General features: G+C 46.8%; 1 protein-coding gene across 1 annotated transcript in view; it reads right to left on the bottom strand.

The window, feature by feature from the left end:
• WNK2 (WNK lysine deficient protein kinase 2) overlaps positions 1-14,550 on the bottom strand; it is an 82,707-nt gene that overhangs the window by 31,533 nt on the left and 36,624 nt on the right. Inside the window, 9 exon segments of the mRNA XM_029964657.1 lie at positions 1,494-1,536; positions 3,099-4,207; positions 4,626-4,742; positions 5,927-5,972; positions 6,189-6,356; positions 6,512-6,628; positions 6,709-6,874; positions 8,856-8,905; positions 11,705-12,019. Coding sequence (XP_029820517.1) covers positions 1,494-1,536; positions 3,099-4,207; positions 4,626-4,742; positions 5,927-5,972; positions 6,189-6,356; positions 6,512-6,628; positions 6,709-6,874; positions 8,856-8,905; positions 11,705-12,019 — 2,131 coding nt within the window.

Raw genomic sequence — 14,550 nt, 5'->3', positions numbered from 1 at the left:
CACACCTTTACTGTGACATCAACACCTCAAACCTGAAATGAAAGTCAATGCACCCTGCCAAAAGTGGAAATTATAAGCCCAAAAGGTAGCCACTTGGACAACAATCACACCAGAAGCACAATATTAGTGGTAGGACTAATCAGTCAGTATTTCACCCCCCAGACACTGGTTTTAAAGTCAGACCAATGCACACAAGCTTTTGAGAATGCTGCATTTGTATGGCACACACTGCACAGAGCGAGGGCACAGCCAAATCTGTCACTTCAGAGCTCTGAAATGGTGACATATAGCAAGGCTGGATGGTTTCTAAGATACACTGATTTTACTACACAGCACCTGCAAACTCTTTCTGTTGCCTGTAGGGAAACAAATGGATGCCAGCTACCCAAAACCCTCTCACTCTGCCCTAAAAGCTTGGGACAATCAACATCCACCAGGACCAGAATGGTCTAGCTTGTCACACAGAACTGGCAGCTAGATCTGCCACGATCTCAAAAAACATATATATTATCAGCCCTCCCCAACCTCACCCATGACAGCAGGAGCAGTGTGGCATTCCTCAGTCTTTAAAACTTCCCATGAGTTTCAACAAAGCTAAATGGAGGTGAATTAATTGGTAAACTCGGGCAAATAGGTGAATGGAGGTAAATAAATAGGTAGACAGGTAAATAAATACCCATGTTCTTTCTGTGGCTCCTACTATGATCCTGTAGGAAGTGCTATTGTAGCTACAAGCACCTGAGGAGAAGTGATCCATGGGACTCCCTTGAGAATCCCCCATAATAAACATAATAAACTCCTACTGAATTCAGTTGTTTAAAATCTCCTGTTCTCATACAATATTCTTTCCAGAATTGGAACCTCCCTTTTTCATAAGTTACCAAGACTCCAGAATGAAATGTTTTGAACAGTGACAATATCTGCAGTGCCACCTTTGTTACAGTTCCCCAAAGACTGCAAGGGTGCAGGGAGATAAACTCTCATTCTGTTTTCTTCTGGAATCTCTGATGGAGAGGATCTGACTCCTGTAAAACTTCACCCCTGAGGTCTGTGAGAAGACAGGGACACAAGCCTCATGTGAAGCCAGCAGTGGCTCAGAGGGCAGAACCTGAGAGCACACACTCCCCCAGAGGGGCGACCCTTAATCATGCCACTTTTGTCAACACAATTTTCTGAAACCCAGGAATTCCGAGGGACTCTTTAAGGGCACTGGAATTGACCTTTGGGAATGCAGCCTTCCGTGTGAATACCCCACATCTACCCCAGAGACAGGAATTGTGCTGATGGGTTAAAAGAAATCCGAGTTTTCAGGAAGGTCAACAGAAATGAGATGTTTAATATGGGCTATATCAAAACCAGGATCCTAAACAGCAGTGCTGGGCAGTGCTCTGGAGTCAGGAAAAGGTGAGCAGGGAGGGGACCTGGAGCAGGGACTGTGCACAGGCAGAGCTGCCTCAGTGAAGGAGCATTACCTGTTCCGCTTGCTGACCCACCTCTTGCTTCCAGGGGATGTGCACTGACGCTGGTGACCTCCGACTGGTCAAAATTCCAGTAAAAGGAAAAAAGAAACACAGTTTCAGTTTCACTCACAAAGCAGAATGGCACTGCATTCTCCTTCCCTCACTCCCCCTCGCTGCCCTCGCACTGTTGGGGAATATTAAACTATTTCACAGTGCCTGTGGAGGTGGCCTTCGAGCTTTGCCTCCAACTCCTCCATTTTTTTCCTTCCTTGGAAGAAATAAAGCAGTGGCAGTGTCACACTGGGAACTGCAGCATAAGTTACTAAAACCCAGTATATTACATATATACATGCTTGGGGTGTTGTTCTGGTTTGATTTTCCAGCCAGACTGCATATTCTTCATCTGTATGTGTGCCTTCAGAAGTTCTATGTCTCTTTCCTTATTGGCACTGATTTTAACAGGACAAATTCCAGTTACTGGAGAGACCTAACGCCTTGTACGGAGAGAGAATTTTATCTGCTGCAGAAAGTCATTTATCATTAGAAAACAACACACTCTGAACAGTCACTCGAGTGCAGCCACTTTCATGTACCGTACAGTTCTCTCGAACAGCTGACACAGTCCATCTGGAACAGCCTCAGCCTTGCTAGTGGGGATGGAGTTATCTCCTGAAACGCTACTTTTAAAATAAGATAGAGAATCCCAGAATGGTTTGGGTTGGAAGAGACCTTAAAGGTCACCTCATTCTATCCCCCTGCCATGGGCAGGGACACCTTCCACTACACCAGGCTGCTCCAAGCTCTGTCCAACCTGACCTTGGGCACTTCTAGGGATAGGGCAGCCACAGTTTCTCTGGGCAACCTGTGCCAGGGCCTGGAATAGACACTGATCTTCTAGCACAAAGTTCTGCAAATCTGCTGATTTAATAAATTGGAGATTTTATCTGAAAGAATGTGACATGGGAGCTCAACCAAGACACTGAGTACCCACTGCCCCAGACCACCTGCTCCCACCTGCCTTAGAGGTTCTCGGGGCACTCTTGCTCTGACAAGCTTAGGAGGAGACAAAAGAAACCATTACAGGACATCTATGGAATATCTGCCTTTGGCTGCAGCATGTGGACAAGGCAAAGGCTCCTGAAGTGTTTGCTTTATCCAGACTGACTTGGAAGGCAGGAATCGTAACCACTGCCATCAATCTATATTTTTAAAAATTCCTATTAAAGCACAATTGTCTTCATCAGAACTAGAGCAACTATACCACTTGTGTTTTGCACTCTTAAACTACAAAGAAATGAATGCATTTCTGCCTGCTTTGGACACAGGACACAAGAGGAGATGAATTAAGGTATTACACCACTTTTAAATCCAAAAGAAAAGTCTGGCATTCACTAACAAGCATTTCTGTAAAATTAGTTAGGATGCATCCAACAGGAAAAATTCAAGAGAGCTTTCACACTGGAAAGCCAGTCAGCAGGCAAAGGTAACATACTCTGGAGCAGAGATATGAAAATGTTTAGGGAAGCAAGAGATATACACACGTCCTACTGTAGGCATGTGGGTGCTGAGCTCCGCCCCAGTGCTGGCCCTACAGGCTGGGTTTGGGGGCACAAAGGGCAGAACCACTGTGGGACTGACCGGTGGTGGGCAGGGCAAGAGCTCCGATGGCACAAGGGGCTTGGCAGCAGCTTTCACATCCTGGCTGGTGTCTGGGACATTATAGCCTGGTTCCCTGCCATCCGACACCAATGCAGGACCTTGTTCTTCAGGAAAAGGTGGCAAGGTAAATTCACTGTCACCCTGTTCGGGTGGCACAGAAGTGTCCGGCGTCCCAGCTGACGCAGAGGAAGTCGGAACATATTCCTGGTACAGCAAATTGCGCAGCTTCTCATCGAGGCTTTTAATCGTGTTGTCCACGAAGTCCACCCGAGGGGGTCCCTCCCCATCGGACTCGGTGGTGCCAGGGGGGTTCTGCTGCTGCAGGAGCCGCGACCCCCCGGCCGGGGCGGACACGGTTGTCCTGTCTCTGCTTGGTTCTACCTGCGGCCAGCGGCTGGCTGCAAGCCAGCGGGCGAGCGCGTGCGTGGCGCGTGCAGGCTGGGACCCCGCCATGCCGCGCAGCCCCTCGGGATGTGGGGCGCGGGGAAGGTGGCTTGCGATAGGGTGAGCGTCGCCGAGCGGGCTGGCGTGTTGTGCGTTCTCGGTCGGCAGCGCCGTCCCGGGTGTGGATACCTGTGCCACGCGGCAGTTGGGGGGGTACCTGTGCCACCGTGCTGCCCTCCCAGGAACCACGGTTGTCCGGGTAGCAGCGGGAGCGGGCCGGAGGCGGCTTAGGCACGGGCCTTGTGCGGCCCACGCTGCCCAGCAGGCGATCTCCACGTCGGGCACACACGCAGCCTCCTCTGCCGGCTGCAGCTGCCGCGCTGTGGGGGGCGGCTCGGGGGGCTCCTCCAGCCCCCCCGGGTGAGGGGGCACCGCTGCCACGGCTGGGGGGTACTCCGGCTGGGCCCCGCCAGCTGCCGCCTGCTCCGGGATGTTGGGGGCAGATCCCAGCAGTGCTGAGGCTGGTAACTCTGCCTGGCTCGGGACGCTGGTGGAAGCTGCTGCAGTGGGAGCTGGTGCCAAGGATGGAGCAGCTCCGAGGGGGCTGTCACAGACTCCTCCGGGCAGAGGAAGCTGCTGCCCAGCCCCGACCTCGGGCACCTCTGTCACTGCGGAGCTCACGGGCTGCTCATCCTGCTCCGGGTCTAGAGAGAACACAAACGAAAGGTGAATGTTTTAAGGAAAGAAAATCACTGCCACACCCCCCAGTCAGCTGCAGGGACAACCCCTTAGAGCTTCCCACCAGGAAATAGCTGTTATACATATCAAGTTAGAATTTGCAGATTATGCAAAAAATATTCCACTGAAAAGGCACTGCAGTGACCAAGGTTTCATCTACCTAATAGCATAAGGCAGAGCTAAAATACTGACACTTCTCTGAAGCTCAAATAGATTCCCAATTTGGCTCAATACCAGGATCACTCTGTAAATGCCCAACTTAAAATTCATCATTTTCTTCCTCCAACTAAATGAAGTGAAACCATCACAGCTAAGTCAGGTGAGGATAGAAGAGCGACAACACAGCAGCTCCAGAGCAGATATTTCTATGAAGTTTGGACATACCTGGCCCTTCTGCCTGCTGGGCACTGGGAGGTACTGGAGGGGAAAATTCGGGGGCATCCGTAGTTGGATTTTCCACCACAGGACATATAATAAACCACCTTTTTCCAGTATGCAAAACTAGGGATGAAAAGAAAATAACAAGTAAATAACACAAGGGTTTCCATTGTCTCCAGATCGTGTCCAAAACTGAATTTCCACGTTCAGAAAGAAAATCAGAACTTCTACAATTACAGCCAAGAGTAGACCAATGGCTTCGAATTTGATCCTCATCCCTTCTGGAAGGTAGACAGTGGTGCCTCCCAGTTCTGCCAAATATTTGAAGTTATTTGAAAATTTGTTTTCAGGCATTCACACTTTTAGAAGAGTGATAGTTACGTACATGAACATTTCATTAGTGGAACAGTGGATAGTTTTCTCACAGTGATAAATTTGTTAATTTTGTCAAGTTTATGCAGCTGAATTTTTCCATGTTGGAAGTTTTGTAGCTAATATTTCCTTCTACATCTTCTCTCAAAGCCGGTCACGTCTTATATGTAAATGGCAAACTTTCAGCAGAGAATCACAGACTCACAGAATGTGCTGAGTTGGAATGGACCCATCAGGATCAGAGTCTGACTCCTGGCCCTGCAGAGGGGCCCAAAAATCCCACTGTGTGCCTGAAAGCATTGTCCAAATGCTTCTTGAACTCAGACAGGCTTGATAGCCAGGTCCCTTTCATTTATCCCAACACCATGCACTTACAGACAGAACCATGGGCCAATTCCCTCCCCATCCCGTTTGTCTGTACGACCCCCGTGTTTAGAGGTCAAGATACTCCAGGAATGCCAACACAGTTTCCCCCTGGAATGCCAGAGTAGCTGGAAACTGAGGGGTTAGACACTTCAATTAAATTACCAATGCAAATGTAATCTTTCAGCTTCCTCTAGTAAATATTTTTATTGTTGTGTTCAGAGGATGCTTCCCTGCACCTTCTTGACTTTCCCACCAATTATCAGCTTGTGTCATTCAGGGCTTCCCTAAACATCCCCAAATGTCCCATCCATCCCAGTAAGCCCTGCAATATTCCAGTTTGCTAACAGCAGGGATCACTATTACACCCTTACTTCTAGATATATTCCAACCATCAGTGGTTGCAAACCTCTGCATGAACTCTTCACTGCCTCAAAGCTTGAGATTAAGTTCTATTCATAGAATCACAGAATCACAGAATGGTTTGGCTTGGAAGGGATCAAGACCACCTTGTTCCAACCCCATGCCATGGGCAGGCATACCTTCCACTAAAAATTTACAGGCACACTTACCATTTTGCTGATACACAGGTGTCTTCACTTGAGACTGACGCTTCTCCTGTTAAAGAAACAACAGAAGAATGAGCTCTACCAGTGCAAAAGGAGCATCATCCCAAGGAGCACTCATATTGTAAGGCTTAACAAAGTAAAAGCATTATTTTTCTAGCTAAGAAACTTCTTACTTTTTTTGAACACAGGATGCAAAACTAATTTACAGCATCTGGCTGTAAAGAGAAACGAATCAAACCAGAAAACTTTATTTAGCATTTCTTACCTCACTCATTTCCAGCCTATCAGCATCTTGCTGGGGACTCGTTCCCTGGTCAGAACTTCGCTCTCCTTCTGTATCCTCACTGAGCATATCTTCTGCTTTATCAATGATATCTTTCATTTGCTCAATGAAAGTCTCTTTTTCACTCTGCAAGATGAACTCGTTCTCTACCTGGAGGGCCACATCAAAATAAAGAGGAAAACAGTATTTTTTTGATTAATGGCTCATTCCACAGCTGTCAGACAGCTTGGGCAACAAGCACACGTGAGAAGAAGCTGCCTGAAGCAACCCGGTGCCCTGAGAGCCCGTGGGGAGCCACATCTCACCATGTAAGTAGCAATTTCCTCTGGCGCATCACCATCCAAATCAAACTTGAACGTCACCATTTTGTGGTTGTGGGTTTCAAGCTGGCACTCCACCATCTTATCCCCCGTGTTACACACCTGCACGCAGAGATTAACAACCTTTACTCCTGGCAAAGCCAAAGGGATCCCAAAGTTACCCTCCAGCAGGTTGTACTTGCATTTAATATGGTCAGTTTGGGTCTGTTGGACTTCTCCTGGCGCGAACGAGCGCGCGTGGACTTCTTATGCTTCTTCGAAGACTTTCCTTCTTGCTTTCCACTTCCCATTGCTCCTTCAAAGCTGTCACTCATCTCTTTACCCGAAGCAACATCTGGACTCATGTAGCTTCATAAGGGAAAGGAAGAACAACCCCAAAATAAACCCAGAGTCACACACAAGGGAGTCACACATGGGTAAGCTACACAACAACAGAGGTGGCAAAAAAAGGGCACATTTCCACCTGTTTTGGCCAAACTGAGTCAGCTGGAAGATACTCAGTGAGTGAAGGGCACTATTTCTCATCAGGTACATTCTCTGGCTACCATACCTACCAAGAAATGATCTATTAATGTTTCTGACAACACCATAGGGAAAATCTCATCACTCTGAATATATGCCCACATCACCTTATGCCTTCACTTCAGGGATCCTGACAGTCCCTCTCTGAACTGCGCCAGTTCCTACTTTTTCAAGGTGCAGTTTTTCTCAGCTCCTGCCCACCTGCACTCCCAGCAGAGGGGCAAACAGGGCCAGCTTAGGTTTGCTGGAGAGGGAGGAAAGAATGAGGTCAGTACAGCATCCCATAGCAGACTGCCTCTCCTCTCTCTGCAGCTCTCAAGGATCAGAAAGGTTTTGTGCCCCAATATCCCAGGTGACCACCTAGCAACAGTATAATATTTTTAGCAGCCAAGCCAGTAGCTGCTCCAACCTTACTGTAACATGGCCTACATAAAACATGCAATGAATTTGCAGGAAATTTCCTCAGGTTCATAAAAAACAAGTGAGGAATGAAAGCTGTGAGGCCATCTGGCCCATTTATTACCCCAAGGGCTGATCAGCTCTGGCTAAACCAGTCCTCACAGAGGTGTGTGTAAACTGATCTTATAAAGCTCCTGTGAGATTCCACAGCTCTCCTGGACAATTTACTCCTGTGTTCATTTTGCCACACAGGGAGAAAAGGATTGAAGTCTAACCTATGGATCCACTTCCTTTCCTAAACTCAAGGCTTTCCTTCTCATTCTGCACTAGCTGCACAGAACAACTTATTTCTCCTCCATTTGCAGCCACCTTGTCTGTGTAACTCCTGTGTTAGGAAAATGAACACATTTATTGCACAGGATATACTCCAGATCACACCTCTGGAGCAATTCCCAGCCACGTGATGCATATGCCATTACTGTCCACTCTACAAAAGCACAACCCAGCTCCCAGCTGTCCTTTATTTCACCTGGGAGAGTGAGCCCTCCCTCTGTGAGTACGAGGCGTGTGCTGGTGCTGTGTTTAACAGCCACCTTTAAACACAGCTCTGCAACAGGCGAGTTAGGACTCAAAAAGTGACTGAAAATTTGGTGTACCTTCCTACAAAGGGCACTCATTTTGTTCTATCATATCTCAGTTACTTACAGCCAGAACAAATCTATAGTCACAGAAGACTGGATCTCCCTTTCCACACAGTATTTAACAGCAGCAAATTCTTGGGAAAAAAGTTCCACTTTATGGTTGTGGGGTTGCACTGACTTGTGTCAGGTGAACTCTTGTGATGGGGTAGAATAAGGTCAGAAACAGGTGTCTTTAATGTTCATTCACTGAACTCATTTTGTCTATTCAGGAAAATAGAAAAGGGTCATGAAAATCCTAATCCCAAGGTTTAGCAATCAGTAAGGACAGAGTTGGTGCTGGCTCCTGCAGTGGGCAAGGCATCCAGCTCAACACACAACTCCCACCAATGCACTGCTCCCTCTAAGAGACCTGCGGAAGGATCTTTACAGGAGGTGATTTGGGAATACCCAGTTTATTCCCAAAGAGGGAACAAACTATATACCTAGCTATACTGGTTGTGGCATGTTTTCCCACAGTGTCAAAGCCAGGGGCTGTACCTCTTCAGTTATCCTAACAAAAAGACAGGTTCCATACTGCTGTACATACACCAAGCGAGGATGCTGCACCCAAACTAAGGAATTGAAAGAGCTGGAGGTGCCAGAATGGGCACACAGAACACTGCCAGCTTCTCCCTAGATGTGTCCCCATCCATCTCCTCCCAGTCAGGTCAGGACAAACAGCCTCCAGAAAGCAAACACTTCTTACGCCAAAGAGGTAATAACAATACCTTTCACAGCTCTGGGACAGAGTTTGCAGTTTGTCCTGTATTGCCTGCTCCTAAAATGCAAGAAAAAGTCATTTAAGCAAATGTGTATTGGCAGAGGAAACACACCTTTAAGAAAGGTTTTGCTGTTGATATCAGTAACCCTAAAACCATTCTGTTTAACCAGTTTTGGAACTTGCAAATAAAACAAATGTCCCACTTTACCCTCCCAACATCACTTCTGCCCAAGGCCTCAACCACTTTTTCAGACAGAGCCACCAACCCACCAGCTCCCTTCTGCTGCCTCTACAGCAGATGAGATGGTGAAAGGAACACAACAGTTCTCACCACCATGGCAAAACCTGATTGAGGGACAAATTCAGATCAGCACCCATTGTCTTTTATTTTTGAATGTATCTGCTAATTTGCTTAATTGCTTTATATAGCTTCCTGAAATATGCTCAGTATTTTCATTGTGTTTGGCTTAGTGGGAAAATTTCTGAGGAACTTACAATTGAAACATGGATATTCATCATTTAATAACACCACCTTCGCATTACATCCTCTTGTTCTCTACACAAATTTCCCCTAAAAGCCTCACTCTTCACTGGTTGCAGCTCTGGGACAGACATCACAGCACGGCGTTTGCACCAGGTAAACCCATTTCCACATAATTTGTGACGGTGCTACAGGCCCTGCTGTAACAAACTTACACAGTTTGTACACAGACACACACACTCGTGCATGTATATAATTGTGCATATACACACACCCCAAATATAGTCATAAATATATATAATTTTATATATATTTATACATATTTACAAACATGTGTCTATAAAATCCTTCTACAGATGCACAGCTAGAAACAAGCCCCTGGACTGCAACTGCTACACTTAACACTGAAGCAGTGGTGGGCTGGGGTTAAAAGCTCAGCAGTGAACCAGTCAGCCCCACTGGTTCTGTGGCAGTGAACCAGTGAGTCCCACTCCTTGTCTCCAACACCACACACAGGCCATGCCAAGCTTGACTGCAGTTTCGATAAAACCGCAAAATTAATGAACAATGAGAACACAGATATAATGTATCTACATTTTGGTGATGCACTTGACCAAGTGCCTTACAAAAATCTCATTTGCCTGAGGGGTTCAGGTCGGTTGGGATGCGAGGGCTGCCACGTCTGGACACAACGGGAGAGATAAAAACATTATGGCAGAGTAGCAACAAAATGCAGGGTCTGGATTATATAGACAAGTATGATGAAACTTCTCTTGCACCCAAGAAGACTTTACCAATGTATGTCCGAAAACCAGCACGGAGAGCACATGGATTGATACTGGCTTGATTTCTTAAACTGAAGAAGAGAAGGGGGTAACTTACAGATGGACACGAGACTGAGTTTAGCAAACCAGCGGTTAAATGTCCTGAGGGATATGGGACGTGAAGGACAGACATGTGCCTTGATGGCCGGGGTTTCTAAGGTAGTACAGGATGACTTGCATCCCCCATATCACACTGCACAACAAGGAGGTTTGTTCGTGTTTCCACAATGTCTAATGGGATTGACCCTGCACTGAAGGCACCAGCACTGACCCTGTCATGAGCTGTGCATTCAGAAAAAAGGCAGCTGGAGAAGGAATACCTTAAGTGATGGACATGCTTGACCCAGCCAGGCTTTTCTGGGGAGCCTGCAAGTGAAGTACTACAGACAGGGTCTACCATTCCTGCTCCATCTAAGATATAGAATGCAGACATTCACGAGGAAACGTCCTACATTACAGCAGGAATGTTGATTTGATAAGAATTAATCTGCCACTGATGGACAGGAAAAACGGGGAACTGGAATCCAGCTTTAGTGTCGGCATAACCCTTCCTGAGCATCTTCTGGAGGCAGTGTTGAGTTGTGCCTCCAATGGAATTCCAGGCTGCACTGTGGAGTCAAGGCATCTGAAAAGCCATGGAAGAACAGGCAGAACCAAAAGATTCAGTTTGAAAAGATGAAACACATACTTTGGGAGGAAAGGTAGCTCAGAACAGAGCCTCAAGAGGAACAACTCTGAATGCAGAATCACAGGGGGACATTTCCATCCACAAGTGGAGAACAAATCAGACTTATTTCCTGAAATTAGGTAGAAATGTCAAGGCTTTTGTTTTGCTTTGCTAACAGGGAGGTGAAGAGAAGGAAATGTTCTGTGATGTTCTGTCAAGACTGAAGATTAAGTAATTATGGGAGTGGAAAGAAAAGTCAAAATAGCAGACAGGAGAAGCTGACAGTTCTCCAAAGGAAATCACTAACATGTGTCCTGCTTATACGACCACTGAGAATTAGGAATGCCTATGAATATCTGAAGAAACAAAAATCCCAGGGCTAGAGAAGACTTCAGGCAATACAGGAGGATAAAATGCTTAATGCAATGGGAATAGTGCTCAAGCTGAGGAACATGAAGGGATTTAGCATAACGAAGGCTTAGATAATGGAGCAGTTTCTTAAGGCAAATGATGGTTGGTCACACAAGTGCTTGAGACATTTAAAACAGGACTGGACAAAACACAGGTGAAACTCTACAGAACAAATTCTCACTGACTCACAGTGAGAATTTCTTAATCTCTTAAATGTCTATCTCCGTGCTCGTGCTCAGCTACGGACAAGTGCTGCTGCCTCGAGGAGACATTTCCCAAGGTACAACATGAGGTTTCCAGCTTCACTTGGAATTGCCAATTATTTGCTGACCCAGAGTTGCCGGCATCCAGGACAAGCGGCTCAACAGAGTGAGGGGATAACCTCCCTTGTGCAATAAGCTCACTATCTCACGAAGGAGGAAGCAGGAAGTTAAGGCTGAGGCCTGTGGGTTACTTCAGAGGAAGGGCTCTACCTCTTGAGATGTCTCTGCGCCTGCCGGGACAGCCGAGCAGGGGGCTGGGAGCTGCTGGCCCAGTGGCTGGGAAAGATCAGGCTGGAGCTGCAGCAGAGCAGAGGGCTGGACAGGCAGGCTGGGGTCTATAGGTACGGGCGGGCTGGCTGTGGCCAGGCTGCCATGGACCTGGGGAGCGCCTTCGGGAGCGACGCAGGGCGGCACCAGTTCAGGCTGCAGCTGCAACGGCGGTGACATGACTATCGAAGGTTGCACCGGCAGCACGGGCACCTGGGCTCCAGCTTCCAAAGCAAACTGAGTGTGTCCAGGCATGGGCTGCAACACAATGAGAGCTGTTAGCACACACCTCTGCTCAGAGGGCTCGGGACTTACGTGACAAGGCATCAAAGTCACCCGTACCCATGGAGAAAGGACCCCAGCTCTGCAGTGAGACCGGGTTTGGGTGAGCTCAGTAACTACTAAAGAGACTAAACTTCCTTTGGAATGACTAAATAAAAAAACTAAAGATTCTCTCTATATGATTATGACACTGTGTGCATTGCTCAGGCACCAGTTAATTTGTAGGGACAAAGCCATATTTTGCTAAGTAATGAAAAATCACAGAATTCCAGAATGGAATTCCAAACCCTGTCCAACCTGGCCTTGGACACTTCCAGGGATAGGGAAGCCACAGCTTCTCTGGGCAATCTGTGCCAGGGCCTCAACCACACTCACAGGGAAGGGAAGGATTCCTTCCCAATATCCAATCTACCCTGCCCTCTGGCAGTTTGAAGCCATTCTCCCTTGTCCTGTCCCTCCAGGTCCTTGTCCCAAGTTCCTCTCCAGCTCTCTTGGAGCCCCTTTAGACACTGGAAGAGGTTCTAAGGTCTCCCTGGAGCCTTCTCTTCTCCAGGTTGAACACCCCCAGCTCTCCCAGGCTGGCTCCAGAGCAGAGGGGGCTCCACCTTTCAAAGCATCTCCGTGGCCTCCTCTGGACTCACTTCAAAATCTCTGGTGATGAATTCATTCTCCTGAATACTTCGCTCTGCTTTCAGTAGCCTACCACACTGTCCAAGCAGAGAAAAATACACTCTACCCATAAACTCAGATATTTTAAGGAATCTGCCATATATATGTAGAATCAGTAGCTGGGTTAAATGACACAGTTAACTGTTTTTCACTGGATATGCACCAGTGTCCTACTTTAGCTTAGTGTAGTTTACACACTGAAGTCACAACTTAACCCTTGACATGCCAAGCTCAAAGGCCCCGATCCTGCCAACACTCCCCTGTGGACAGAGGGATTTTCATTTATCTCACTGGATTTCTCCAGTGCTTTAAAATAACCCGGGCGCGTAAGCACTTGGTGGGAACTGGACTGAGGCGACAGGATTCCAACTACCTTAGTGACTGGGTTGTTATTCTGCATAACAGTCCTTTTGAGTTGTATATTTAAAACCAGAACATTCTCCTTTTAGGTACATCATGTGTTTTTTTCCAAAGGGACTGAGCTTGTGGGAAGAGAAAGAAGGAAAGAAAGGAGCATATGGAAGAAAAAAGACTTTTAGTACTAGGTAGAACTGTGCCTAATTTGTACTTTTTTTAAAGTATCATCACCTAGAGATTTAGGCTATTGGAAAATACATTAAAAAAAGTCAAGACTCAGATGGGAACTAGGCCACACTGTTTCTTTGCTGCATGCTCTCTGCAGGTTCTGGGTGTGAGCTGAAAACTATTATCCCAGGTTTTATTGTGGGTAAAAATAAAGACAGGATGTGCTTCACAGCACCTCACAGTTACACGGCTGCCCTAGGGGGGGTTTTCAGACTGACAACTGTGGTGTAACACCACAGAAGGGTGGTGACATTCTATTTTAAATGTTATATTACTAGAATAATTCACAAAATATTTCAATGTCTAATTTACCTGGGCGAAACAAAACTCAGAGGTGCTAAACATCAACTGCAACAACAGCACTGCATTATGTACAGAAATACCTGTCCATTAAAAGTGCTTCACATTAGAACAATGTATTTTAAAATATTTCTCTGCACTTTGTAATAACCATTTTTTATTCTAAATTCTTCCATATGCAACTCTTCCATACATATTTGATAAAGTGACGACTGTGTCAAGACGGTTTGGGAACATCAGCTCTCCAGTTCTGGTGTTTGCCATGCTCCCTGTGCCTAATGGGCTTGATTCCACCCCCTCTAAAGCCACTGGGAATACTGGGTAACATTCCCAGGCTCCATGCTACTGCAATTCTCACAGACAGTATTTCTGTACCAAACATACCGCCGAAGAGAGAGATTTAAAAATGATGTAGTGCTCTGAAGATGCCGGGCTATGGCAGGTTGGGATGGGATGTTATGAATTTTAATCAGTGTGTTATGGTGAAGGGATGTGGCAGAACACAGATTTTCCAAATGCCATTAATTAACAGATTTGAGTGCCCTCTCCTGCTCGGGTCAGACTGTGTTTCACGTTGTCGTATCACAGATGTGGTGAGAGAAGTATTTACAGACTCTGTCAACAAGTCCTGAGCCAGTTTCCTTGTAAATACTGCTGCTATTTGAGCTCCATTTATGCTTAATTTCTCTTAAGGAGGGAAGGGTCTGCAGTTCGAATCCATCCCTGCCCTGCAGGCCTGACAGTGCTCTTCCACGCAGTTTTCCGGAGCTGTTACCAGATGGACACTTCCCTTTGCTGTTTTAAAGATGTTCTGCATCAAAACAATTCTTCTGCTCCTGCCAACTCCCCCATGTGTATCCTCTGCATCCAACATGGACTAGGGTATGGGCACCAGCAAGGCTCGGCATGCCCTCCCGCCCCAGGAGAACCACAGTTCACACCTCCTCAAATTT

Source organism: Manacus vitellinus, unplaced genomic scaffold (assembly GCF_001715985.3).
Source record: "Manacus vitellinus isolate BGI_N305 unplaced genomic scaffold, ASM171598v3 scaffold_77_pilon, whole genome shotgun sequence".
Taxonomy (NCBI): domain Eukaryota; kingdom Metazoa; phylum Chordata; class Aves; order Passeriformes; family Pipridae; genus Manacus; species Manacus vitellinus.
This window is presented reverse-complemented; position numbering and strand designations above follow the sequence as displayed.